Source organism: Eleutherodactylus coqui, chromosome 8 (assembly GCF_035609145.1).
Source record: "Eleutherodactylus coqui strain aEleCoq1 chromosome 8, aEleCoq1.hap1, whole genome shotgun sequence".
Classification (NCBI taxonomy): Eukaryota; Metazoa; Chordata; class Amphibia; order Anura; family Eleutherodactylidae; genus Eleutherodactylus; species Eleutherodactylus coqui.
Window position 1 is genome coordinate 197977471 of NC_089844.1, and position 27515 is coordinate 198004985.

At 44.3% G+C, this 27515-nt stretch overlaps 1 protein-coding gene across 3 annotated transcripts in view; it reads left to right on the top strand.

Moving 5' to 3' along the window:
- GLS (glutaminase) overlaps positions 1-27515 on the top strand; it is a 158257-nt gene that overhangs the window by 107344 nt on the left and 23398 nt on the right. The window contains exons 11-15 of one of the 3 annotated variants that reach the window (XM_066577228.1): positions 3793-3843; positions 16596-16772; positions 18442-18573; positions 21769-21861; positions 22473-22619. In XM_066577228.1, the coding sequence (XP_066433325.1) occupies positions 3793-3843; positions 16596-16772; positions 18442-18573; positions 21769-21861; positions 22473-22547 (528 nt within the window). In that variant the 3' untranslated portion in view covers positions 22548-22619. Of the gene's footprint in view, positions 1-3792; positions 3844-16595; positions 16773-18441; positions 18574-21768; positions 21862-22472; positions 22620-25033; positions 25329-27515 lie in introns of those variants that run through there. The other 2 variants (XM_066577227.1, XM_066577226.1) reach the window with 2 other exon arrangements.

Consider the following 27515-nt stretch of genomic DNA (forward strand, 5'->3'; position numbering starts at 1 on the left):
ATATAGTGTGTGTGTATATGTTTGTATGTGTGTGTGTGTGTATATATATATATATATATATATATATATATATATATATATATATATATATATATATATTAGTGTGTGTGTATATATGTTTGTATGTGTGTGTGTATATATATATATATATATATATATATATATATATATATATATATATATTATATAATATGCATATGCGTAAATGTTGTTGCTTGAAAAAGGCTTATGCCAAAACGCGTCGCAATAAAGACGAGATTATAATATAGTAATCCTTAGTTGAAATCACCGTACTTTCTGTCCCTGATCCCGTGAGCGCTGAATCTGCTTTTTACTTGCTGGATTTTGATTGTGTGAAGACTCCCCTGCCAGAGAAGTCTTACCTGAGGTCAGCCGGCTGTCCGGTTTTATGCTGGATGGTGGATCTGGATTTTGATTATATGGCTTCTCAGATGCTAGGTGCCAGTGGGTCCCCTTAGATAAGGTGGATCCCACTTGGCACCAGGTGAGTCCCCATTTTTTTTCTTCATTGTGAAGCATATAACAACGGAGCGCTTTTTCAATTTCTAACCTTTTTTAAGTTTTTACATGCAGGTTTTCACAGATTGGTGAACCTCTGATGATTTTTGCTTCTGAGAGACTCGGCCTCTCTAACATGCTTTTTTTATACACAGTCATGTGATTTAGTAGAAAATTGAACCTCCAGCTGTTTTTCCTTAATACCACTTTTTCAGCCTTTTGTTACCCCTGACCCAACTTTTTTTGAAATGTGTTGCTGCCATCAATGTCTAAATGGGGTAATTTTTTAAAAATGAGCATGCCACTATGATGAGGCCTATTTACACAGTCCAATTTGCACACTTAATTGCTCTTAAGCGGCTGAGTAGCTACCCAATAGTTTTATGCAAAATGATCACTCAAAGCTGTCACTAAACTGTCCTTTGAGTGATCATCACTCCTTGTAAACCAGCCTTTACATAGCAAGTTGCCATTCAGTGATTATCTCTGTCTTGTCGTCAATCTGTACAACACGGCAAAGTTGCAAAGCTGCATATTACAAAAAAACGGATGTTCACTACTTAATTACAATTAGCCCAGCCAACTGTTCCAGTACAGAATACCACAGAGCCTAAGGGCTCCTGTCCTCAGGCGAATTTTCACTGCATTCCGCGGGGAACGCAGTGAATGCATTTCATAGCAGTGCTATGGAAACTGCAGCCCCCCTGTCCACAAGTGGAGAAACAGAGCGATTCTCCGCCCACGGGCAGCAAATTGCGGCATGCCGCGATTCTCCACGGTGAGAAAACTGGCAGTTCTCTCCCCTGCTCCCCGGGCGGCGGAATATCACTAGCGATATTCCGCAACGCCCATGGACAGGTAGCCTAAATTGTACATTTGTATGGAAGTCGAAAAGAAAGGGAAAGAAAAAAAATATATATATATTATATAACTTTTTTTTTTTTTTTTTAACTTCACTTTTTATGGCATTCAGCATGCGAAATCATGTGATAACGTCATTCTCCGAGTCAGTAAAATTATGTCGAAGTATAAGCCCTAGCTACACTACATTTAAAAAAATATATATACATTACCTAGAAGGCTTGTCCAGGTCCTTCCCTCTGCTCTAGAGGTCCGCACGGTTCCTGTAGTCCTTGGAGCTCATAGAACATCACTTTCTGATCACCAGATTCATAAATCCAGCCTCCAGGAAGAGAATGCTGTAATTGGTTCTTCGAGCGATGGCTGTGATTGGCTGAGCACCTACTCAATGAATCGCAGCTATCGCTTCCTGCTTTTACTGTATGAATTGGCTAAGCAACGGTAAGCAGTGGCTGTGGCGCATTCACCCTCAGCCAATCACAGCCCTCGCTTCATCCATTGAGTGTATGAATTGACTGAGCAGTGGTTAGCGATGGCTGCCACTAAGCCACTTCAAAAATTCCTTCCCCCACACAGAGATGGTTGTTATTGGCTGAGCGTGGTCGCTCGGCCAATCACAACCATCACTTCGCCCATTGAGTGTATGAATTAGCTGAGCTGCAGCGAACGACGGCCGCTACTCAGCCAATTCAAAAGTCCCTCCCCCACAAAGAGATGGCTGTGGTTGGCTGAGCGCGTCTGCTCAGCCAATCACAGCCATCGCTGTGTGGGGGAGGGATTTTTGAATTGGCTTAGCCTTGCGGGATAAATCTTGTGATAGTTTCATAGTTTGGACTTTTATGTACTTGGCAATCTCAAATATGTGGGGTTTGTTTAGTTTTCTTATAGAAAAAATAGGAAAGTTTTTGTTTTTTTTTAATTTTGCCATGGGCAGGTCTTGATAGGCATTTATCCATGGTACTGCCATGCTACCCCATCAGCATCCTCCAATCGCGCTGCGGGTGGTGCCAATGGGGTGCCTGGAAGGGTCCTCCCTCTGACTACTCAGACGCATGTTCAGCATTGACAGAATTAGCCGTTGTAACTGTCGGCGATTAGAAACAGCTGGTAGCTGCCAGATTTTTAGTGGACTCTGCACCCAAGTCCAAGCATATTTCAGGACCCCAGGACATTTATAGTAGTTTAGTGGTACTGAAGTGGTTAAAAAACACCACCTGCTTCCAGGTTGGATGAACAAGTGTTGAATTGGAAACTTAGAAAGGCTGTACATCATACTGTTGCCCCTCAAAGTTATGCCTAGTTTTCCAAATGGCCAACGTTTTATTCACTCTGCACTCTACTACCTTAACAGCCGGCGGATTTCACTTTACCATGAATCAGACAGTAACAGATCTGACCTTGCTGAGAGTGAGTGTGCTAGCCTCCGGTCCTCGATGGGGGACTAAAATCTATCTGACTGGTGGAGAGAATTCAACCTTCAATCTAAGGCCATCTGCACATGGGCGGGATTTCTGCCGCTCAAAGCCTGCATAGGATTGTGTTAACAAACGCAATCCTAGGCAGACGGCATGTTCAATTTCCCGCACAGAAACGTCACTCGCCGGCTCCGATCTGCACATGTGCCGGCTGCCCGGCAGCCAGCACATGAAAGATCCGGGGGCGCGGGTGAGTACGCGCTTGTCCCTGCAGGCGCTCGGGTCGGGTCCCGCGGTGAGAATCCTCGCCGCCGGATCCGACCCGCTCGTCTGCAGGCGGCCTAAAGGTTATACATTGTAGTCCTCATGGGAAGAGAATAACGGCTATTCTAGGATTTTATTTTGACTAATGCCCATTAGTTGCCATCTTTGCTGTTCTCCTGCCATGTCGCCATGGTCAGATTGTGATTTTATCCCTGCCACGTTTAGGCAGTGGTTAAATTGTGCTACGCTCACCGATCCGGTAACCTCTAATAGATGCTAGTCTTACATTGTATTTTCAGGCAAATTGCACACACAACGCTATAAATGCCTGTTCAGCCATCACTTCTACCAAGGGAGGCCCCTTCCTTGTACAGTGCTGCTATCAGGCTGGACTGTGGCACTGAAAAGGTTAACCGTCGGGATCAGAGACTTCTCTGATCCCAGATCGCAGCCGTCAGTGATCACAGGGGCATAATGACCCCTATTGACTACTACGACTGGAAGTAGTACCCTGGGGGGAATATTCACTGTTCCTACATCCTGAATGTGGGTTTGGATAAATTGTTGATGGCTTTGATCGTCCTGTACAAGAGATTTATATATGGAACCTCATCAGTAATGAAATCCTTCCAGTCATGTTTTAAATCCATGTGAAGTTGTGATTGTAAATAAGATGCTTATTGGTGATGTTTGATCCTTTCACCTTCATGTGCTGACTTTTTTACATTTGTAGTGTTTTCCAGAACACACCGACATGGTTGGAACTCTCGATTTTTACTTCCAGGTAATTACAATGTATTCTAATTTACTTCCCTATACAGCCTACAAAATAATAGCAGACCGATGAGTTGACATCAGTGGAAATCTTCCATCATCATCTCTGTACATAGTATTTGTAGAAGTATTGTGTCCTGGTGATGATATTGAGATGAATTGCGTTTAGATCTGCTTTCCCATCTCTTCCTGGAGTAGCAGTCTACAAGCACTGATGACTAAAGGCCCATTTACACGGAGCGATGATCGCTAAAAGCGATTGTTTGAGCAATAATCGTTGCGTCTGAACGTGCGGCAATCATGCACTGCTATTTGAACGTTAAATTCTGGTCAACCTAAAAAAAGTTGAGCGGTCTTATCAGGATCACACGCTGAGTTCTTCACGGGTAGTGCTGATGGCCTTGTTTCCCGTCAGAGAACAAAGGAGCTGAATGGAGATAAGAGCCCTCGGGCTATTAACTGCTTTCAGCTAAAGGCTTCATTTGCACATTAATAAGCTATTAAGTAGCTGAGTAGCTACTTAATAGTTTATGCAAAATGATCGCTTAAAGCTGCCACTCAAACTATAGTTTGAGTGATCATTGCTCCGTGTAAATGGGCCTGTATTGTTCTGTGCCTGCCTCTAACTGATTGACATGAATTGCTTCCTCTTTGTAACATACAGCATATGCAGTTGTGGTCAGCATTATTGGAACCCCTAAATATTAACAGGTTAACTGCAAGTATGCCTTTTATTAGGCTGCTGTCGTATTCATGGTACACCGCACTACCTAAGTGATGAAGTGTACTATGCTAGCAATCGAGTGATTGCATTTTCAAGTCCCCTTGAATTACTAAAAAGTGGTGCAAAAATAACGTTTAAAGTAAAATCCTGTGTAAAAAAAAAAAAAGCACGACATGCCCTCCTAAAAACCCTTTTTAAATGGGAAGTAATGGCAAAAAATTGAATACACTGGTTTTTGCTAATATTATCTCCTGAAATATTGAATAAAATAACTATAAAAAAGTTCTCTTTATCCCCAAGATAGTGCCAATAAAACGAATATACAGCTTTGTCAATAAAAAATAAAAATGTTTTTGGTCTTCTAATGCCGTGACTTACATTATTCAACTGGTACTGTTTAATTTTTCCATCACCACACAAATTACAGACCGATCTCCCTGATTAATATTGACGTAAAAATGTTCGCCAAGCTCATAGCTAATAGACTCAGTAAGTGTATCCCTGATCTGATTCATTAAGAACAGGTGGGCTTTGTCCCTCCCTGGAAGAGAAGCCAGGGACAATACCATCAAGTCGATTTCTCTAATTGGCAGAGCTAGAGCGGGGACAAACCGCTCTGCCTTCGCGCGGTGGACGCGAAGAAGGCGTTCGACAGGGTCAGGTGGAGGTTTCTTGAAGGGACTCTCCAACAGTTGTCATTGGGACGGAGAATGAGGGAGTGGATCATGGCATTGTAAAGCTGCCCCTCGGCTAGAATTAGGATAAACGGAGCCCTTTCGGACACCATAGTGAACCGCAATGGCACTCGCCAGGGCTGCCCCTTACTCAACATCCTATCAATGGAGTCTTTTGCCAATGCCATTAGGAAAAACGCCTCAATAAGGGGCTTAACAGAAGGCTCCTCTGAGCACAAAATGGCGTTGTTTGTGAATGACCTCCTCCTGTTCCAGTCGTGATGAAGGAATTTACAAGATATGGGCGGGTGGTCAACCTTCAAAAATCCGAAATATTAAATGTGAAGCCCAAGAACTTTCAGATGCATTCCCCTTTAAATGGAGATCCTTACCGTTTAGATATTTGGGGGTGCAACTACCCGCAAACCCCGCTCAGATCTTCGAAATAAATTTTTGGCCTTTTTTGTCCAACCTTAGGCAGACTTGGAAAAGTGGAGTCCTCTTTATGTGTCATGGGCGGGCAGAGTCAACGCAGTAAAAATGGATTCCCTTCCGAAGTTCCTGTACTTATGTCAGACCTTGTCCGTCCATCTCAATCGGCAATATTTACTAAGCATCCGTACCCTGATCATCAATTTTGTATGGAGAGGGCGTAGACCTCATCTTAGCTTCGCGCTCCTCACGCGCCCTAAGGAGGAGGGAGTTTTGGGGCTCCCAGACCTTGCCCTATACTATAGGGTGAGTCTTGTTATTTTTGTACTGTCCCTTCTACAGGGCTGGAGTTCCAAATTATGGGTGGAAATAGAACATGGATTTAAGTCTGTGGCGGCCCAGGGGGCCCCTTGGATCACGAGGCAGCTCCTGAGAAAAATTCACAACCTTTTGCTACTTCTGATGGGAGTCCTCAGAACATGGGGGATATTTGCCAGAAGGATGGGCCTGATATCTCTCCCGGGCCCGCTGACCACGTTGGTGGCCAACCCACAATTCTCGGCCTTTATAGATAGAACTACTGTTCTTTTTTTAACTTCACTTTATTTGTCTCATAAATTATACGATACAGAAAGGAGAAATAAAGGATGTTAGAATCCAGCCTTATACCATACATACACCTATTTGTACATTTATGGACTTTACCAACATAAAAGAGAAGATATGTTTTTAAACTGCAACTTAGTATTTTCGACTGAGGTTTACTTCTTTAAGCTGTATCTTCAAATTTTAATAACATATTTATTATAATTTTTTTTACTTAACGAAATGAATTCCTTGTATTGTACATATCCAGGATTCGAAATAAACAAAAACATCTTAAACTAAAGCACCCCGTGCTGGTCGTGTTATTTCTGTTGGTATGCTGTTTATTCTGCGGGTAGCGTGGAGTAGGACTCCAGCCATGGGCCCCAGATCTTGTGGTGTTTGTTTGGGCACCCTCTATTCTGGTATATAATTTTTTCGTATGGGATTATCGAGTTTACGAGTTGGATCCATTGTGTGGTCGAGGGTGGATCTGTGGCCATCCAATGCATGGCGATCTCTTTACGTGCTAGGAAGAGTACTTCTTTAAGAAATATAGAGGTGTATTTTGGCCATAGCTCCTCCTCCAGTATTCCGAATAAGATTATCTTGGGGTCTAAGCTTATATTGTAAGGGGGTACTAAAAGTTGATTTATACGGGATATTACGTTGGACCAGTAGGTCTTGATAGCTGGGCAGTTCCAAATTAGATGCCAGAAATCCGCATTCGGTTGGTTACATCTATGACAGGAGTTTGACTGGGTGTTTCCCATTTTAAATAAACGGCTAGGAATAAGGTATGATTGGTGAATAATATAATTGGATCAATTTGTTATTTATGGCAGGAGATACTGCTAAATGGGACTCCTCTATTTCTGTCCATTCTTCAGGTGTTAAGGATGGAATACAAGTTTTCCATCTGTCGAAGGCGGGGAGCGGATTGGAGTTTAGCTTTGCTGAAAGTAGGTGTGTATATAGGGTCGAGATCCTACCCTTGGGGCCCTGTGATTTTAATATGCCAATCGTAGGGAATTTTGAGATTTGGGTAGAGGTCGGAGGGAATTGGGTGTTCAGTGCATGCCTCAGCTGAAAAAACCTAAATAATTGCAAGTGCAGGGTCTGGAGCCGCTCACATATCTGGGTGGATGTAGGAAATATTCCTTCTTTGTATATGTCTTCTAGCGTGGTAATTCCTAGGTTGGTCCAATAATGAGTGTCTGGGATGGAGAGCAAGGCTGTCAACCCGGGGCTGTCCCAAAGGGGGAGGTCCGACATCATGTCATGGAACTTTTGTAGCGTTTTAGCTTCTCTCCAGACGCTAAGCGCCAGCTTGTGTAAAGGTAGGACTTCGGATGAATTTGTACATTCTGGGAATTCTAAATAATTTAGTAGATTATTGCCTTTTACTTGTTCCGCCAAGTAGCGGTCTGCAGTGGGCATCTCTTGGGATCGAAACCATGGCTGGATGTTCCTCAGTTGTCCTGCCAGATAGTACAATCGAAGATCTGGGAGGGCCATCCCAGCTCGGTCTTTTGGCCTTTGTAGTGACATAAGGCTCAGTTTAGAGCGGGTGGAGTTCCATACAAATGACGTGATGAGGGAGTTGAAGGATTGGAAGAACCGTTTGGGAACCTGTAGTGGCATGTGTTGTAATATGTATAGACATTTAGGTTGGATCGCCATTTTGACCAGGTTTATACGGCCCGCTACTGATAACGGTAATTTAGCCCATTTCTTAAAGGGGTTGTCCCGCGCCGAAACGGGTTTGTTTTTTTTTCAATAGCCCCCCCGTTCGGCGCGAGACAAACCCGATGCAGGGACTTAAAAAAAAAACCGGACAGTGCTTACCTGAATCCCCGCGCTCCGGTGACTTCTTACTTACCTGGTGAAGATGGCCGCCGGGATCTTCACCCTCGGTGGACCGCAGGGCTTCTGTGCGGTCCATTGCCGATTCCAGCCTCCTGATTGGCTGGAATCGGCACGTGACGGGGCGGAGCTACGAGGAGCCGCTCTCAGGCACGAGCGGCCCCATTCAGAAAAGAAGACGACCGGACTGCGCAAGCGCGTCTAATCGGGCGATTAGACGCTGAAAATTAGACGGCACCATGGAGACGAGGACGCTAGCAACGGAGCAGGTAAGTGAATAACTTCTGTATGGCTCATAATTAATGCACAATGTACATTACAAAGTGCATTAATATGGCCATACAGAAGTGTATAGACCCACTTGCTTTCGTGGGACAACCCCTTTAAATTTATGTCTTAGGGTTTCTTGTAAGGGAATAATATTATCCTCTATGGCATTATGGTAATCGTGCGACATAATTATCCCTAGATATCTAAACCTAGAGACTGTTGCGAGGTTATATCTGGTAACGTGGGGATCGATTTTAGGGTTAAGGTCAGTGTACAGAATTGTGGATTTAGTCCAATTTACGAATAGTCCGGAGAATCGGGAGAATTGGTCTATGTGGGTCATAGCTTGGGAGAAGGAAGTGTCAGGGTTTGATAAAAAGAGAATGGTGTCGTCCGCGTAGAGGCTCACTTTGCTCTCAACTCCCCCCCCCCCCCCCCCCCCCCCCATTTGATGCCCGTTACGTTAGCCGAAGATCTTAACCGGATTGCCAAGGCTTCTATGGCTATGGCGAATAGAGCTGGGGATAATGGACACCCCTGACGGGTGCCTTTCATAAGTGGGAATTCTGCCGAGGGGACGCCATTCACTATCACGTTAGCCTTTGGGGATTTATATATGATATTGACTAAACTTGGGACCAAACCCGAAACGGGTTAGACAAGCTTCCAAAAAGTTCCATTCCAGGGAATCAAATGCTTTTTTCATGTCCAGTGACACGAGGGCCCAGGGCATGTTGTATATTCTACCTAACTGAATGGCCGTTTGTACTTTGCGGATATTAATCGTAGTCCATTTGCCTGGCATGAAGCCTGTTTGATCAGGGTGTATGATGGATAAAATTACTTGATTCAACCTAGTGGCTAGAATTTTGGTGAGAATTTTATAGTCCACGTTTACTAATGAAATGGGCCGATAGGAGTTGCAGTCCGTTGGGTCTTTGTCAGGTTTTAGAAGGACTATAATAGACGCTTCATATAGGGAAGGAGGGAGGGATTTTTCCAGTTGGGCCTGGTGTAGAGTTTCGTGTAGGAGTGGGATTAATTGGTCGCTGTATTTCCGATATACCTCTATTGGGAGGCCATCAGGTCCGGGGGATTTATTAGGTGCCATGTCTTTAATCGTTTGTTGAATTTCCTCTATTATTGGGGCTTCCAACTGTTCTATTTGTTCAGCGGAAAGTGTTGGAAATGTTAGATCCTGTAGGTAGGTAGTTAAGGATGTCAAGGAGAGATTTGTCCGAGGATGACCTATAGAGGTCTGCGTAGCTGTTATAGATTGTGCATCTGTGAGTTCTGTGCCCTGCGTGTTTGGGATTTTCAGGATCGTGTTGGCTTGGTTTTCCTGCTTGATAAGGTTCGCCAGTAGATGGCTTGATTGGTTGCCCAGTTCAAAGTAGTGCTGTTTCGTAAAGAATAATTTACGTTTGGTTTTTTCGTATATTTGGATTTTGTAGAGACGGGCTAGGCCAAGCCAATTTGTTCTATTGAAGTCTGTAGGGTTGGCAATGTAGGTTTTTTCGGCTTCTAATGTTTGGATCTCGAGTTCTTTGTCAGTTTGGGATGTTGATTTTTTGATGTAGGAAATGGCTGATTTAAGGCGTCCCCTAAGGTATGCCTTAAAGGTGTCCCACTTCAGGGCATAATGGGTATTGCTCTCATGGGCGTCCAGAAACATTGAAATATGTATTGGGGTTTGATTGTTAGTTTTTAGGAGTTAGAGCCAGAATGGATGTATTTTCCAAGTGGGGGTGAGTTTACAGCTAGGAAATTTGAGAGTTAATAGTATTGGGCTATGATCAGATATGCCACGTGGGCAGTGTGTTACATCTGTTGTGTAGAGTGCCAGTGTCAGGGAGGATAGTATGTAGTCGATTCTTGACCTGTGGAGTGACAAGTGTATTCAAGGGTGTCAGGGTGTTTTGAGCGCCAGAGGTCTATCCATCCTACACTTTGAAAGAGTTGTTGCATTGGGGAGCTAACTGAGGTGTGCGGTCCAGGGGACAAGTGAAATCTGTCTTTATTTGGGTTCATTACCCTATTGAAATCTCCCATGCAAATAACGTGTGGCGAGGGGAACTGATGAGCGAACGTTATCGCTGCCTGTAAAAGGTGGAGGTTGTTGTGAGGTGGGTTGTAAATGCACATGATGACTCAATTTCGGCGTATACAAACACGAATCTACCGTCAGGGTCTCTCTTTATATTTATAGGGTTCCATCTTAGTGATTTGTGTATAAGGATAGAAACCCCTCTGGAGAGAGAGGTATGGAAGGAATGGCACGTCCATTGCACCCAAGGTTTTTTGAGGGAGTCTGCTTTACCTACAGTGAGGGGAGTCTCCTGCAGGCCCACGATGTGATGGTTAAATTGCTTGATGTGGGAAAAGACTGCTTTGCGCTTGTTAGCGGCGCCCAGACCTCTCACGTTCCAGCTAAGGCAAGTTGCCGGGCTGCCGGCCCGTACCTCGGAGCCAGCCTGTAATTAAAGGAGGAATGTAGCTCCTTAATATATTCTTTTGTAGTATCTCCTATAAGCCAGTGGATGATAGGTCTAGGTATACTTTAAAAAGAATTTACGTTCTCTTTAAATTTCTGCACGAGTTACTCTGCCCCGGATGACACAGGGTGCATACGGAGCCATTCCATGGCTTCAGCTGGGGACTGCAGAAAAATCACTTTACCATTTGCCACAATCCGTAGGCGGGCTGGGTATGCCATGGAGTATGGGATGCCTCTATCTCAGAGCTGCTTCTTGATATCCATGAAAGAGGCTCTCTGTTTCTGCAAGTCCGCTGAAAAATCAGGGAAAATAGAGATTGCCGCGTTGTTATATTTGAGGGGGCCTTTCAGTCTGGCCTGACGCAGTATTGCGTCCCGGTCCCTACAGTTCAGGATTCTTGCCAGAAATGGACGCGGTGGGGCGCCCCGTATTGGTGGTTTAGTCGGGACTCGATGGGCTCTTTCTACCGTAAAGGAGGCCGAGAAAGCGTCCTCGCCCAACATAGTTTTAAGCCAGTTTTCTGCAAAGGATTCTGGTTGAGAGCCTTCGGCTCTCTCTGGGAGACCTATTATACGTACGTTGTTACGACGTAGCCGGTTCTCGAGATCGTCTGCTTTGGATTGACAAAATTCTGCCTGCCTCACGGCTTTTTGGACCGCTTTTGGGAGCGGGTGTAGGATGTCTTCTACATTAGAGATTCGGTCTTCCATTTCGTGCATCCTGCCCCTCATGTTTTATAAATCTTGTCGTAATAAGGTGACGTCTGTTTTAACTTCATCTATTTTCCCAGTAAGGGAGGACTTGCAGGTACTTATGGCTTCTACTAGTTGACGCAATGTAGGTTCTGAGTTTTGCCCCGAGTCGGTTTCATTATCTCTGGCCTGTGTGGTCCGGGACGAGCGTGGCGTATGTTCGGTTCCCTCAGTGCGGGAGAATTCTTTAAGTCTCTCTGCGGCGGTGCCGCCTTTGGCGCGGGTGCTCATGGTGGGTAGTTATGTAATCTATGTAGTCAATGAGACACTCGCCAGCACCGCAGTGTTGTCTTGTTTAGTTTAATGGGACTATTCACGTTTCTCCCTTATGGGTCTTAGGGGTTACTCTACAGTTCGGAATAAAGTCCCAGGTAATCGTTGAGGTTTAGTGGCATCGGGCTTGTTTAGCCGTAGGATATCTGATAAGTAAGGAGTACAACTATGTTGTTTTCTTGATGCAAATTATTTGAAATGTCACAAGCTGCGTTGCCGTTTGATGAAGAGCCTGTAGTAGCCCTCTGCACTTTCAGCCGTGGTCACAAAATGGCTGTCAGTATCAACGGGGGGGTCCTCTATATCTATATGTGGTCTGGCAAGGCCTTCCAAATTATCCCCTCCTCCCCCGTCGTCTGCTTACTTTTTGACGGCTCCTCCCAGAGCTAGAGTCCAGTCCCGAAACTCCACGTCCCGCGGGGGGTTTTCCCAGAAGGTGCACCGGCTGGGTTTCTGGGCCGTGGGTCTCGACGCCTGGGAACCCCAAACGGCCAGGTATTCAATGCGGGTGCTGCGGTCACCCTCTGGCTACTCTGGCCTGTCGGATCGGAGTTTAGGTGAAGGATGGAACACTTCCTCAGCGCAGGCAGAAGCAGGGAGCGGCGCGTATGGTGCGCCCGGGGCCGGCAGCAAAGGGGTGGTGGCGCGTGGTACAGTCCTCCTCCGTGGCACAGGTGTTATAGCGGGGAGCGGGGTGTCCCCCGGTCGGCGGAAGGTGGCAGGGAGGAATAGGTGACAACAGTCCAGCGGGGCCTGTCTGGCGCCGGTTGCACGCCAGCGCCCGCAGGGGGTGGAAGCGGCTCGCTGTGTCAGGCGTACCTGGAGCCGGCAGTGAAGGGGTGCCGGCGGGCGATTCAGCCCTCTCTCAGCTCCCCTCCGGTGCAGGTCTTTAAGCGGGGAATCGGAGCTTCTCCTGATCCCCAGCAGAGGTAGGGAGAGGTGAGTAGTGGAGGTCCGGCGGGATTCGTTCGGCGCCGGCCGAGGGCAGCGGCGGTGTTGTAGGGAGTATTAGCGCAGGGCCGTTCCGGTGCGGCACTCGTCCGACGCAGGACGCTCCGGAGTTCGGGTGGAGGATGGAACACTCACCCAGTGCCGGCAGGATCAAGAAGCGGAGCGCCGCGTCGGGTATGTCCGGAGCCAGCGGTGAAGAGGTGTTGGTGCGCGATCTCTTTCAATGTCCCCTTGGTGCACTTCTTTAAACGGGGAGCGAGGTGTTCTCCGGTCTTCGGCGGAGGCAGGGGGATACAAGCGCCTGTCGGGTGCCGGCCACAGGTTTGGGAGCAATGGCGGCGGTAGGAGGATGTTGGCGCGCGGCCGTTCCCGACAGCGCTCATCCGGCGCAGGGGGGCTCAGGAGAAAGCTGGGCTCCTCAGCATGAGCCAGCCACCGCAGCTAGATTAGGGCAGCGTATGTGTCTTGTCCGGTGAGCAAGTTAAGGGAGTGCGGCCAGGATAATCACAGGATATTGGGATCCCCTGGGGAGCTTCACTTACGTGCGACCGTCCATCTTGGCCGCTGGCCACGCCCCCCCCAGAACTACTGTTCTGTCCCTTCCTAATGCTATGATCTCACGTACAAGAGATGTAGTCACAGAATCGGGGGTAAAGCCCTTAAGGGATTTTTACAAGGACTCTAGACCTCTGCCGGAGGCCTGGCTGAGCTATTTCCAGGTGAGAGGATATGTGGAGTCCCTAACGCCCGGGGTCTGTTGCACTTTGCCGCTGACACGCTTCGAAGCTCTGTGTATGTCGACAACCCCTGTTGAGCACGGGATCTCGACAATTTACAAATTGATGATAGCCCGTGGGACAGAGGACAATCTCTCTGCCTACACTAGGCATTGGGAGCGAGAACTGGAGGGTGTCTGTACCAGATCAAAATGGAAGAGGGCTTTCCTCTTGTGCCAAAAGAGCACCAAATTTAGTAGAATTTAGGAACAGAATTGTAAAATTTTATCTCGCTGGTATAGGACACCGTCGAGGCTGTATCAAATAGACACCCAGATTTCCCCTATTTGCTGGAGATGTCAGGGCAGTTCTGGGACAATGACGCATGTATGGTGGGACTGCCCCCAGTTAGAGATATCTGGAACAACGTGGAACTTCTCTATAACAATATGACCAGGTCGGCGGTGTCCATAACAGCTAAAATGGCCCTCTTGCTAATACTACCGGGGTCTTTGGCAAAGATCAAATCAAAATTACTACGACTGGTTATTCTGGCAGTTAGGATGTCTGTCCCTGGACTGTGGCGCTCCACTAGCCCCCCTACAAGGATTACCTGGACAGAGAACCTCAATATGCTTATGAGATATGAAGAGGAGGGGTTATTGGAGGAGGCAGAGCGGGATAGTCCCACGAAATTTGGCGGCCTTGGATTGCCATGAGAGCCTTAGCCTCTTTGAGAGTTGTTTGAAAACAGGCAGATTGGACCCCTAAGGGTTCTTTGAACCAAGAGAGCAAAGTCTTTCCCCCTCCCCCCCAGTTGTTTTTTTTTTTTTAAATTTAATTTAATTTTATTGAAATTAAGTATATTTTGTTTCACCCAAAATGCTGTTAGGCAGCGATGCAGTCAGGCATTTGTTGGCAGATTCATTCTGTGTAATGTTATGTACCAATCAAAAACGTTCAATAAAAATTGATTGAAGTAACTTTTCCGTCACCGCAGCCGTATGTTTTAATTTAATGGCATCATTTTTAGGTACAAATAATGTACTGCAGAATTTTTATAAATTTTATTTTTTTAGGAGGATCGGGGAAAAAAATAACCCTATTAACTGCCATTGGTTTTTGGGATTTCATTTTTCAGTGTGCGAAGTAACTCCTGTGATAACATTATTCTCTGGTTGGCACGATACTGGCGACACCATGGTTAACATTTTTTATGTTTTTTGTTATTTTTGTTTTAAAGCTTTTGTTTGTGTGTCACTGCGTTCCCAGAGCTATGACATTTGTATTTCTCCATCGACTTCTATGGGGGCTGTTTTCATTTCATTTCTTCAGTTTTTGGTAACCTATAACATTTTGATTGCTTTTTATTCCATTTTATTTCTAGAGACAAGATTAACAAAATGTGTAACTCTGGAATGTTTTTTAATGGCGTTCACCATGAAGTATAAATAATGTTAAATGAATTCTGCAGCAGGCCAGTACCATTATGCCAATAGCAAATCTAAGTACATTTGTGTTTTTGGAACTTTTTTTTTTTTTTTTACAAAATGTATTTTTTTGTTTATCACTACATTCAAAGATCGCAAAGATTTTTCTTTTTTTGTCAGTGGTGCTGTGAAACAGGGTTTTTTTGTGGGATGAGTTGTACTTTCTAATGGGACTGTTTGTTGATCCATGCAATGTTTTGAACACTTTATTCCATTTTTTGTAAGGCGAGGGTTTCACCATGTCTTTTGTATTTTTATATTTTTTTCTTATGACGTGCAGTGTACGGGTCAAATAATTTACTATCTTTTTTCTCTAGGTCATTACGAACGCAGCGATATCTCCTGTGTGATTTCTTTTTTTTTTATTACATAGTAAAGGGGAAAGCTGCGTTTTTGACACTTTAATTTTTTTTTCATTTTTTTTTTCTACTTTTTATTTATTTAACTCTTTATTTTTGTCCCATTAGGGGACTTGATTATTAGCATCTTTTCTCATTCTTCTCATGCACTGCTATTCTTCAATATAGTAATGTGTTGTTATGACTGAGGTCAGCCAGAGGCTGAACCTCATAGGCCACCGTATCTGGCAGACCTGGAATCTGTAGCAACCCATCGGTACCCCGCGATCACTTTGCTGGGATCTAATGGGTGACAAAGAGTACCCCTTCCATCTGTCATCCTTTTACAGGCGTGTAAAAGATTAAACATCGGCGACTGGATATTTCATCTGACTGCCAAGCACCCACTTTCCCTGTTATTTGATACCTGCGTCAGGCTTTTAATGGGGCAGAGCCCTTTCCCGGTTGGCAGAGCCCTTTCCCGGTTGGCAGAGCCCTTTCCCGGTTGGCAGAGCCCTTTCCCGGTTGGCAGAGCCCTTTCCCGGTTGGCAGAGCCCTTTCCCGGTTGGCAGAGTCCCTTCCTCTTCCTGCACTTAACGCTCACTGTTAAGTAATTGGTAAAATCCATCTTCAGTAAGGCAGCAATGAAGAAGGGTTTATTCAGTCAAATTATTTTTCTGTCTGCTTTACGGGAAGAAAAAATAGTTCCAAAATTGGGCAGAAATAAAAAATGTTATTTCAAATGGTGATGTTTACATGTGCGATCTTCTTCTTCTTTTTTTTTTTTTTTTTTTATCACATGAACGATTATAGAAAAAAAGTCACGGCATGTTCTATCGTTGTCCGATTTTCAGGCAATAATAGCACATGTAAATTCTCATTATCCCGTGCATCGGCCATCACATGGACACGGGGTGTTCCTGTGCAATGTGAGTTGTGCCCTAGAATCTCAGGTGCAACTTTTAATTAGTTGATATCATAAATCCTCCTTCTAGTAAGTGTTCTGTCTCACTGCATTCACAGCTACACCACCCATTACTGCTGTATAACGCCCTTCATGCCGCTGCTGCTTCTGATGCTCTGCTACAACAACAGTTACTATTTGAGCGATCTGTCATCATTTTCTTACATACATTCTTAAGAACGGTTTTCACAATTCTCTTTATTTTGCTTTTCTGTTTCTTTCTACTTAGTTATGTTCCATTGAGGTGACTTGTGAATCTGCCAGTGTGATGGCAGCAACGTTGGCTAACGGCGGCTTCTGTCCAATAACTGGCGAGAGAGTGCTGAGTCCAGAAGCCGTGAGGAATACACTAAGTTTAATGCACTCTTGTGGAATGTATGACTTCTCTGGGCAGTTTGCGTTTCATGTAAGGCTAAACATTAAGTGTTCAATTTAAATAACATAATCAATAATTTTATTTTTAGGATTTGAATAGCGCTTCCCCCACTGCCTGTGCTGAAGCTGATTGATATCAGTGGATCCACCACCTCCAATAAAAGATGCTAGCAATAATGAGTGTCTGCAGGTAGCAGTGAAGCATGGCGGAGAGCGGTCCAATAATGAGTGTCTGCAGGCAGAAGTGAAGCATGGGGGAGAGCAGTACAATGAGTGTCTGCAGGCAGCAGTGAAGCATGGGGGAGAGCAGTACAATGAGTGTCTGCAGGCAGCAGTGAAGCATGGGGGAGAGCAGTACAATGAGTGTCTGCAGGCAGCAGTGATGCATGGTGAAGAGTGGTACAATAATGAGTGTCTGCAGGCAGCAGTGAAGCATGGGGAAGAGCGGTACAATAATGAGGGTCTGCAGGCAACAGTGAAGCATGGGGGAGAGCAGTACAATGAGTGTCTGCAGGCAGCAGTGAAGCATGGGGAAGAGCAGTACAATAATGTGTCTGCAGGCAGCAGTGAAGCATGGGGAAGAGCGGTACGATAATATGTGTGCAGGCAGCAGTGAAGCATGGTGGAGAGCGGTACAATAATGAGTGTCTGCAGACAGCAGTGAAGCATGGTGGAGAGCGGTACAATAATGAGTGTCTGCAGGCAGCAGTGAAGCATGGTGGAGAGCGATACAATAATGAGTGTCTACAGGCAACAGTGAAGCATGGGGGAGAGTGGTACAATAATGAGTGTCTGTCTGCACGCAGCAGTGAAGCATGGTGGAGAGCGGTACTATAATGAGTGTCTGTCTGCACGCAGCAGTGAAGCATGGGGGAGAGCGGTACTATAATGAGTACGGGGAGTCTCCTTGCAAATTTGGGGCTGCATTTCAGCACATGGTGTTTGGGATTTGGTCAGGATTAATGGTGTCCTTAAGGCTGAGAATACAGGCAGATACTTATCCATCATGTAATACCATCACTGAGGCTTCTGATTGGCCCCAAATGTAATCTGCAGCAGGACGACGACACCAAACATACAGCCAGCTCAGCTCTCATTCACTTCAATAGAGCCAAGCTGCAATACTGACATGGATCATTGTACTTCTGGACACAGAGTTGGCGGGGATCTGCACAGGACCTACGCACCTCCCTGGTTACGTGTTTTTTCCTTCCAGTTTTTCTTACTCTATTGGTTGGTGTACTGAAGATTGTCCTCAAGCGCCTTCTGCCTTTTTTGTTTTTTCATTATCTCAACCCTGCTGACCCCGGACCATTGATTTGGACGACCAAATCTGTGATTGACACTCCATGAATGTCCACACTAGCCGGGGACTCTTCCCTCACCCATTGAGGTGTTTATATAAGGCCCACCAGGCTGTCAGGTGTTGTGGGGGCGGTGATTGATTCTGGTCCCACCACCAAATATTGATGGCGCTTACATTTCTCTCTTGTTCAGTCACTTTGCATTTTGTTTACTGACAAGAATAAACTATTAACCCTTCTATTTCAGAAAGTATTTTGACTCTGCAGCGTTTTTTGACACCTGCCCATAACGTCTGCACAGTACAGGACTTCATATATGTTACATTGCTCCCAGTTTAGAGGGTATAGTCTCACAGTGTGCGGTAAAGTTTTACCTTTCCTTCTGCTGTTTTATAGGTTGGCCTCCCAGCAAAGTCTGGCGTTTCAGGAGGTATCCTTCTGGTAGTTCCTAATGTTATGGGCTTGATGTGCTGGTCTCCACCATTGGATAAGTTGGGAAATAGTGTTCGTGGGATTCAGTTTTGCCAGGTTTGTATAATATTGTGTGCAAGTTTAGCAGGTTTGATTTTTTTTTTACATATTTTTTTACGTACCCTAGGAATTTTTATTCCCTGTTGCTTATACAATACAAACCAGTTCCACGGCATTATGCAACGATTTTTATCATTCCCCATCCCCATTGGAGCACGTATGCACAGGAATGCCAGCCGCATTTGAATCCAGCAGATAGTAGTTCATGTTAATTTATAATAACTGGCCAGAGTTTGAAAGGTCACTAACTTTTTAAGCAACTTGTGCTTATTACCATATGATAGATCGTTTGCAGTAATGAGCGAGCATACTCGCTAAGGGCAATTGCTCGAGCGAGCATTGCCCTTAGTGAGTACCTGCCCGCTCGAGAGAAAAGGTTAGGCTGCCAGCGGCGGGCAGGGGGAGAGCAGGGAGGAACGGAGGGGAGATCTCTTCCCCCCTCTGCTCCCCCTGCTCACTGCCGCAACTCACCTGTCACCTGCACCGGCAGCCGAACCTTGTCTCTCGAGCGGGCAGGTACTCGCTAAGGGCAATGCTCGCTCAAGCAATTGCCCTTAGCGAGTATGCTCGCTCATCTCTAATCGTATGATAACTAGCAAAACTGGTATTTATTTACCTAAAATTACGTTTTTGTGCTGAAAAAAAAACAAAAAACTATGAAGTGCTGGCCATTAGTGGTCCCACTCCCTTCTAACTTGCTGTCGACTACCTGACAATACAAGAGTGCAGCTTAGCGAACCTCTAGGAAATGGAGATCATAGTATAATACATTTCCACTTGTCTTTCAATAGGGTATTTTATCGGGGGGGCCACAAAAGTATGAAACTTTAGGAAGGGAAAGGTTGATCAGCTTAGAAATGTCCTTAACCATCGTGACTGGGACAGTGTCCTCGAAGAATGAGTATCGGTAACTGCTGTATATTTTAAATAAGTGTTTATTGGGATAGGTTGTACTTTATGGGAGTAAGGCTTAGAACTGTGAGAAAACCAATGTGGTTAAATAAAGATGTAAAGGGGCAATAAACAACAAAAAGAAAGCATTTAAACCAGAAGGTAGCGAAGAAGAAGCACTAAAATGCTATAAGGAGAAAAAGTTATTTTATGTCAAAAGCAGATAAAAGCAGTAAATGTTGGAGTCAGAGAGACTCGCTGCCAAAGAGTACAACTACAGACCCATTTACACGGAGCGATGAACACTCAAAAATCACTCAAAGGCAATCATTTCAGCGATAATCGTTGCGTCTAAATGCGCACCCATCGTGCACTGCTAGCTGATCGTTAAATTCAGTTCGACCTAAAAATCGTCATTCAGCCTTATTAGCAGTTCTCCACAGGTAGTGCTGATAGCATTGTTTCCTGCTGGAGAACAAAGGATCTGAATGCAGATAAGAGCCTTCCAGCTATTAACTGCTTTCAGCTAAGGCTTCATTTGCACACTTAATTGCTCTTAAGTAGCCGAGTAGCTACTTAATAGTTTATGCAAAATGATTGCTCAAAGCTGTCACTCACACTGTCGTTTGAGCAATCTTTGAGCGATCACCGGGCCATGTAAATGGGCCTTAACCCTAAACTGTTCTTCAGTTACATAAACACTAAAAAGATTAAACCTGAAAGTGTTGGTGCTTTAAAAAGTAATGAGGGAAGAATTAAAGAGGATGATGAGGAGAAAGCAAATCTATTAAATTGTTCTCTAGCATATTCACAGAGGAAAATGAAATGCAATGTGACAAAGTAAACTCTCCGTTAAATGTCACTAGTCTAACTCAAGAAGAAGTGTGGAGCCTCCTTTAAAAAGGGAGTTAAGTAATTTGATAGACCATTGCTTTTTACATTGAAGAACTCTATAGTGACACAGGTCTGTTCCCCTGTATTTGTAAAATAGTAGATGTGGTGCCAATATTAAAAGAATAACCCTGGAATCTACAGGCTTGTAAGTCGTAACCTCTATTGTGGGTACAATGTTTTACTGGTTTCTAAAAGATGCAACCCTGGAGGACCTCAAGGAAAATAACGGTTTATACCCAAGACTGTAACAAAAGGATGCTCTTTATTTCTGGATTAGAGAAGGTTTCTACACCAATATAGAAGAGGGTTCTTAAGTGTAAAAGCAGTGAGACTATGGAACTCTCTAGATGAGGACGGGGAGATGGCAAACTCACTAATAGAGGGGCCTGGAGTGTAATATTACATGATTACTTCAGAAGGGTGGGTGATCAAGGGAATTACTCTGACTGCTGGATTTGGGGTCGCTAAGGAATTTTTCCCCCTAAAGTGGGTGTAACTTGCTTCTATCTCAGTTGTTCTTCACAGATATAGACTAAAATAATTATTCTTTATTAAGATCCTTTTTAAAAAAAAAACATATATGGGCTATTTAGAACACACACAACATGAAGACAAAAGGATATCACAATATCCCTTCCGTACAACAAATCTCTGATTTTTATCACGGGATTCTTAGGAATCCAGATAGTGATGTATGACTGAATCACCGTATGATGTTTACAAGTAGTGTATATAATCACGAATAGATCAGTTGGTATGATCAAAGAGACACAGGTAAACTCATAGGCTCAGGTTCGTATTATGTTTGCAAGTATTGCATATAGTCACGAATAGATCAGTTGGTATGATCAAAAAAGTACAGATAAGCTCATGGGCTCAGATCAGTTGGTATGATCGAAGAGATACAGATAAGCTCATAGGCTCAGGCTCAGATCAGTTGGTATGATCAGAGAAATGCAAATAAGTTTATAGGCTCAGGCTCGACGCGTTTCCCCACAAATACGTGGTTCATCAGGAGCAAAACCTATCCTAGGCTAACTACTTGTGTTAGTATACACAGTTTTATACTGCGTGATATCTCAGTTGTTGCCTTCCACTGAATCAACATTACAGGATAAAAGGCTGTACTGAATGGACACAGGACTTTTTTAAGCCTTACTATGTTTTTGGACATTGCTTTGTACACAGGGGCGCAGTCGTACTGGAACTGGAAAGGACCTTCCCAAACTGTTGTCACAAAGATGGAAGCATGCAATCGTTTAAACTGTCATTGTATGCGGTAGCTGCGATATTATCCCTCCCCCACCACATTCTATCTATAGACAGATATGTACATATAAATGTGTATGGCTTGAAGTATATGTCTTATAAAGGCACGAACCCACTTTGTTTGTCTTCTTATTGCAGGATTTGGTATCTCTCTGCAATTTTCATAACTATGATAACCTTCGCCATTTTGCAAAGAAACTTGATCCTCGCAGAGAGGGAGGCGACCAACGGGTAAGTACAGTCTTGTAAGCACATGTATCGCTTTCTGCTTTATGGCATAATGTTTTTGGGGTTTCTTTATGCAATCCAACTTGACTTGATGTTTCTGATGATGATGCGCATTTCTCTATATTTCAAATTAGTTCATAAACTTTAATTGTATGATTTAACTCTTTACCTGCCAAGCGCATATCTCCTACATCCTTACAGAAAGGCAGCTTTGTAGCCAAGGGTATATGAGATATGTCTTTGCTACAGATGGCTCTATCTCAGGCTGTATTGCAATCAGAGCTTTGCTCCTGTTTTAAAATCAGGAATCTGGGCTTTAAACAAGACTGGTATGACTGTTTTAGTATTGATATATCCTAGGATATAGAAGGCTGAATTGGGAACAGCATATACCTACAGCTCACACTGCAGATTTCACTCTGGACTGTATTACTAGAGCATCTATCTCAGGTTAGATGGCATCTACAGCTGTGATCTTGGTTTTGTTTTATACTTTTAAAGTTTCGGCTTACAACAAGACCAAGTTCACTGCTTTAGGTGGGATATAGCCTGAGAAAGTAAGTTGAACTACGGCCTGTCATTTTAAGCTGGCTGTACTTTTACTTTCACTTCAGCATGAAACAGGAGGAGCGGTGGCTGCAGGGGAGCTGACTTGTTCATTAAGGGTGGTCTCACACGACCAGATTTGAATTGCGGATTCTGTGATCGCCATCTGCTGTGCCGAATATCTGCTGTAAAATGTGGGCACTGAAAGGCATGTATTTTCAAATTATTGCTCACACTTGTGGGTACGAATTGCGTATTTGCAGCATGTTCTATTTTAACCTGGATTCTGCATGGACAACCTCCATTGAAATTAATAGATGCATGTGTCCCACCACACATACTTAATTAAAATTGCGTATAAGCTACGGAATCGCTCAGAACTAGCTATCCAAATACATAGAAAAACCTGAATTTTGTGGGAGAGAGAGATGGATTCCCCTACTTTCAGGTGTCATTCCCTGCCTGCGATCTTCCTTCCATTCGGAAGATACGCTGTGCATATGCATACATCTGTGCGGAAATACACATCCATGAACGAACGCCTCCATACGCAATTCGTTTCCTCAATCGCAGGACTTCTGCATGTGGAATCCGACCCGTTCGTGTGAGCGCGGCCCAATCGTTCTGCTGAAATGCCGATCAGTGAATGGCTGAATGATTCCTCGATGAATGAGCCAATGATGTATCTGCCGCATAAACTGTCCGCCCGAGCGAACTGACGTCGTTGGCTCGTCCAAACGAGAAATCAGCAGGTTTAAACGGACCCTTAGGTAACAAATTACGGTTTAGGGATTTCCAGCCTGCATTAAAGGGATGGAAAATGATATACCCATAGAATCCCAAAATGAATGTGAATGCAAAGATTGTTTGGTGCGTTCCAGCGGATTTCACTTTACTCTGACAGGCACCTCTGAATGTAGATTTAGGAACTCTTGGCGTCTCTACAGGTTTTGGCAGCGTGTGTTAAAGGGCTCTTTCTGACTACGCATTACAGATGCTTATAATCCCTGCTTGATGCGAAGTTGCCTGCAGGTGGTTGTGTGTATTAAGTTGTATGTTTAGTAGATTCGCAGCTGCAGATTACATTGTAAATACCTTTGTAGACAACAGCTGTATGACCGCGGCTTCAGCGTTTGCCGTCGACCGCTGTAACCGTGTGACCATCAGCCAGCTGTCTGTATAGGATTTCGGGGGGCACTTAGTTTTTGAGATGTGGAATCACTGTATTTTATAGGTGATTACTTTGTAAAACCTTCCAGCTTAAACCCGGATTTTTGACCTTTTTAGGTCTGATGATTTTATTAAGATTTGTACGTGTAGAGATGGGCCTCGCCGTGCAGCTAATATTCTGCTGGGCACACTTGGCAGCCGATAGACTTTGCATGCAGGTGCCCATGTGTATGAAGTGCTGAGGGGTCTTGTGACGACGTGCCAGGTGTCTACTGGGTGTAGGGGCTTACATTTTATATAGTACAATTTTTTTTAATTATGTGATTTTAGGCTTTATTTCTAGATGTCAAAACTGAAACTTGTGCTGGCTAGCAGAGGTGCGAAATGTGCCAAAACTCCCAGGCAGAAGGTTTCTACCCTACTAGGCGTCGTCCTCAGACCGCTTTCATGTCTGACGCCGTATTGTGTACCAGCGCAGATAATGTATCTCTCTTGTTGCCAGAGTCATTGCTCTCACCGGCGTACGTGTCGGTCCGCAGCCTTCCGGGGCATTCATGAGAAATGACAGGTTATCTGGGCCGCCCACTGGGTAGGTCTGCGGGCGTTGGCATACGGCGTGGGAGATTTCAGAAGATGGCATGTCTAGTAGGCAGAAAACACTGACCGGGTCCTTTTAAGAATGGTGGAAGTGAACGGACGAGAAATTTTGTAAAGACATTAAGAGTTCAATGAAATCTTGGGAAAAAACAACTTCTTACAGTCCTCAGGATTAGGAGCTTTGTTATTGGCTGTAGCGGGTAACGACTTTACTGTAATGACTCCCCGTATAGCATGGATCGAAGCCAGGACCGTTTTCTGCACAATGTTGTTTCCTGCGGAGTCTTGGGCGCTGACACAGAAGGTGTAACAATAAGAGATTGTAGAACTTTTTGTCATATTATAAATCACCTTTATTTGCTAAAATGTTTGTCCTTAAAGGTTTGTATCCAAAAGTGCATTTTGATCGGCCGCTTGAAACATAATTTCTTTATTTAACCCATCAATGACCAAAGTTTTTCCGTCCTAAAGGGTGATTTTTTTTTTTTTTTTTTTTTTTTTTTGATTTTCCCCCTATTGAAGCGACATGCGATTCGATGCGCCTTCCTCCTAAAACGCATTGCGTTCGCAGCAGGAATCGCAGGTTTAAGAGTGCGATATCGGTTTGCGTTTCTCCAGTCCCGCACTCGCCCGTGTGACTAATATTGTTGAGGAGTTCTTCCATTAACAGGACCTTTTAAGAAGGAGATAAGGTTGTGGCGGCCCGTTGACTAACGATGTTGTGTAGCATCTGGAGACGAGCAGATAACGCTGCGGCTTCTACTAACCGGTGTGCTTGCTTGGTTGGGCTCCTGCTGCAACATTATACTTTTTTTTTTAACTTTTAACAATTTTTTTCAATTTTGATTTATGTTACATGAAGATTCCGCTCCCCTACGGACCGCTGGACTACGAACAACTGCAGGAAGAGCTTTCTCTAAAAGATACACGATGGACAGAAGTGTCACCCGAATCCAACGAGGACTCCTCCACCACTGTGGTCTATAGGATGGAGACCTTGGGGGACAGAAGCTAAACGGATCGCCGGCTGCTTTTCTTTTATTTATTATGTTTCTCTCTTGAAACTCCTTCATGCCATTATTTCAGTCTTATATACACTAAGAAGGACTGACGCAGGGCGGAACGCTATAACGCATCCGAGTCCTGCCTGTTTACAGTAGAGGGGGGTCCTTGATCCCGTCTGTGCGCAGGCGACAGTTTGCCAAAGATATACCTTATATCCCATGCATAGTACTACAAAGTATCCAATATATCATTACCTTCACATAACTCCATGTAGTTACTTTGTATTACTTCCATGCATAAATGCCTTACTCTATCTGCATACAATTTTATATAGTTACTTTGCTTTATGTTTGTAAAACCTCAACTGTTCTTTGAAATTCTCTCGCAGTTATCAGTCAAAATAAATATTTGTTATTTCCGTAATGTCTTTATTTGAACCGGACCGTTTGTTCGATCTGTTTTGCAGGATTTTTGAAATCAGCAAATGTGTAGCGCGCTGAAAGAAAATAAGATAAAATAGTATATAAAATCCAGCAACAGGGGACTGCATTATAGTGTACAAATCCAGTTAGGCCAGGCTCACCCGGGCGTATGATGACCGCGTATTACGTGGGCGCTATGCGCCGTGTGATGCGCAGTAACTCGCAGGCAATCAATTACAAGGGGGCGCTCTAATAACTGTAATAATAATCTATAATAATGTATAGATATATCAGGGGGCAATACCGAGATCTCTCTCATCATCTATTATACCCAGGACTGTAACAAGGGGGCGCTCTAATAACTATGTATAGATATATCAGGGGTCAGTACAGAGATCTCTTCCATCATCTATTCATACCCCGGACTGTAACAAGGGGGTGCTCTAATAACTATGTAGAATATATCATGGGATCAGTACAGAGATCTCTCCCATCATCTATTCATACCCAGGACTGTAACAAGGGGGCGCTCTAATAACTATGTATAGATATATCAGGGGTCAGTACAGAGATCTCTCCCATCATCTATTATACCCAGGACTGTAACAAGGGGGGGCTCTAATAACTATGTATAGATATATCAGGGGTCAGTACAGAGATCTATTCCATCATCTATTATACCCCGGACTGTAACAAGGGGGTGCTCTAATAACTATGTAGAATATATCGTGGGATCAGTACAGAGATCTCTCCCATCATCTATTATACCCAGGACTGGAACAAGGTGGCGCTCTAATATCTATGTATAGATATATCGGGGTCAGTACAGAGATCTCTCCCATCATCTATTCATACCCAGGACTGTAACAAGGGGGCGCTCTAGTAACTATGTATAGATATATCAGGAGTCAGTACAGAGATCTCTCCCATCATCTATTATACCCAGGACTATAACAAGGGGGCGCTCTAATAACTATGTATAGATATATCAGGGGTCAGTACAGAGATCTCTCCCATCATCTATTCATACCCAGGACTGTAACAAGGGGGCGCTCTAATAACTATGTATAGATATATCAGGGGTCAGTACAGAGATCTCTCCCATCATCTATTATACCCAGGACTATAACAAGGGGGTGCTCTAATAACTAGGTATATATATATCAGGGGTCAGTACAGAGATCTCTCCCATTATCTATTATACCCAGAACTGTAACATGGGGGCGCTCTAATGACTATGTATAGATATATCAGGGGTCAGTACAGAGATCTCTCCCATTATCTATTATACCCAGAACTGTAACATGGGGGCACTCTAATAACTATGTATAGCTATATCAGGGATCGCTACAGAAATCTCTCTCGCAAATGTCAGTTCCCTGTCAGCATCAGGGTGTTTCTACACCACGTCTATAAGAGTGGTGTACGGACTGCCTCTGTATGGAGGAGCCGGCTGATCAGCCAGGAGCTACACGATAATTGTTCTGCATCCAGCAGTCTGCCTCTGTCCGGCGCCTTTGTCTGCTCCCCTGTATCCGATGTGAGTGGAGAAACAATACTGGTATTTTGGTGCTGTTCTCCAGTGGATTTCAGTCAGATAAAATTATCCAACTTCTCTTTTATTCTATCAAATTTAAAACCAGCAGATACGGTCAGGCTGGGTAAGGCATGACTATGGGGGCTGGAGGATAAACCCAAAAGCTGGTGGTACCAGATGGCGTGAGAAGCCTATCCATGGGTTAGGTCTCCACAATTAGAAAATCGCTGTTCATGGAGCAAAAAAGCATCATGGCTTATCTCAAGTTGATTTACGACCACCTGGATGTTCCAAAATGCTTTAGAGAAAAATGTTGTATGGATAGATGAGACAAAACTAGAGCTTTTAGCATAAATGCATCATATTGTGTTTGAGGGGGG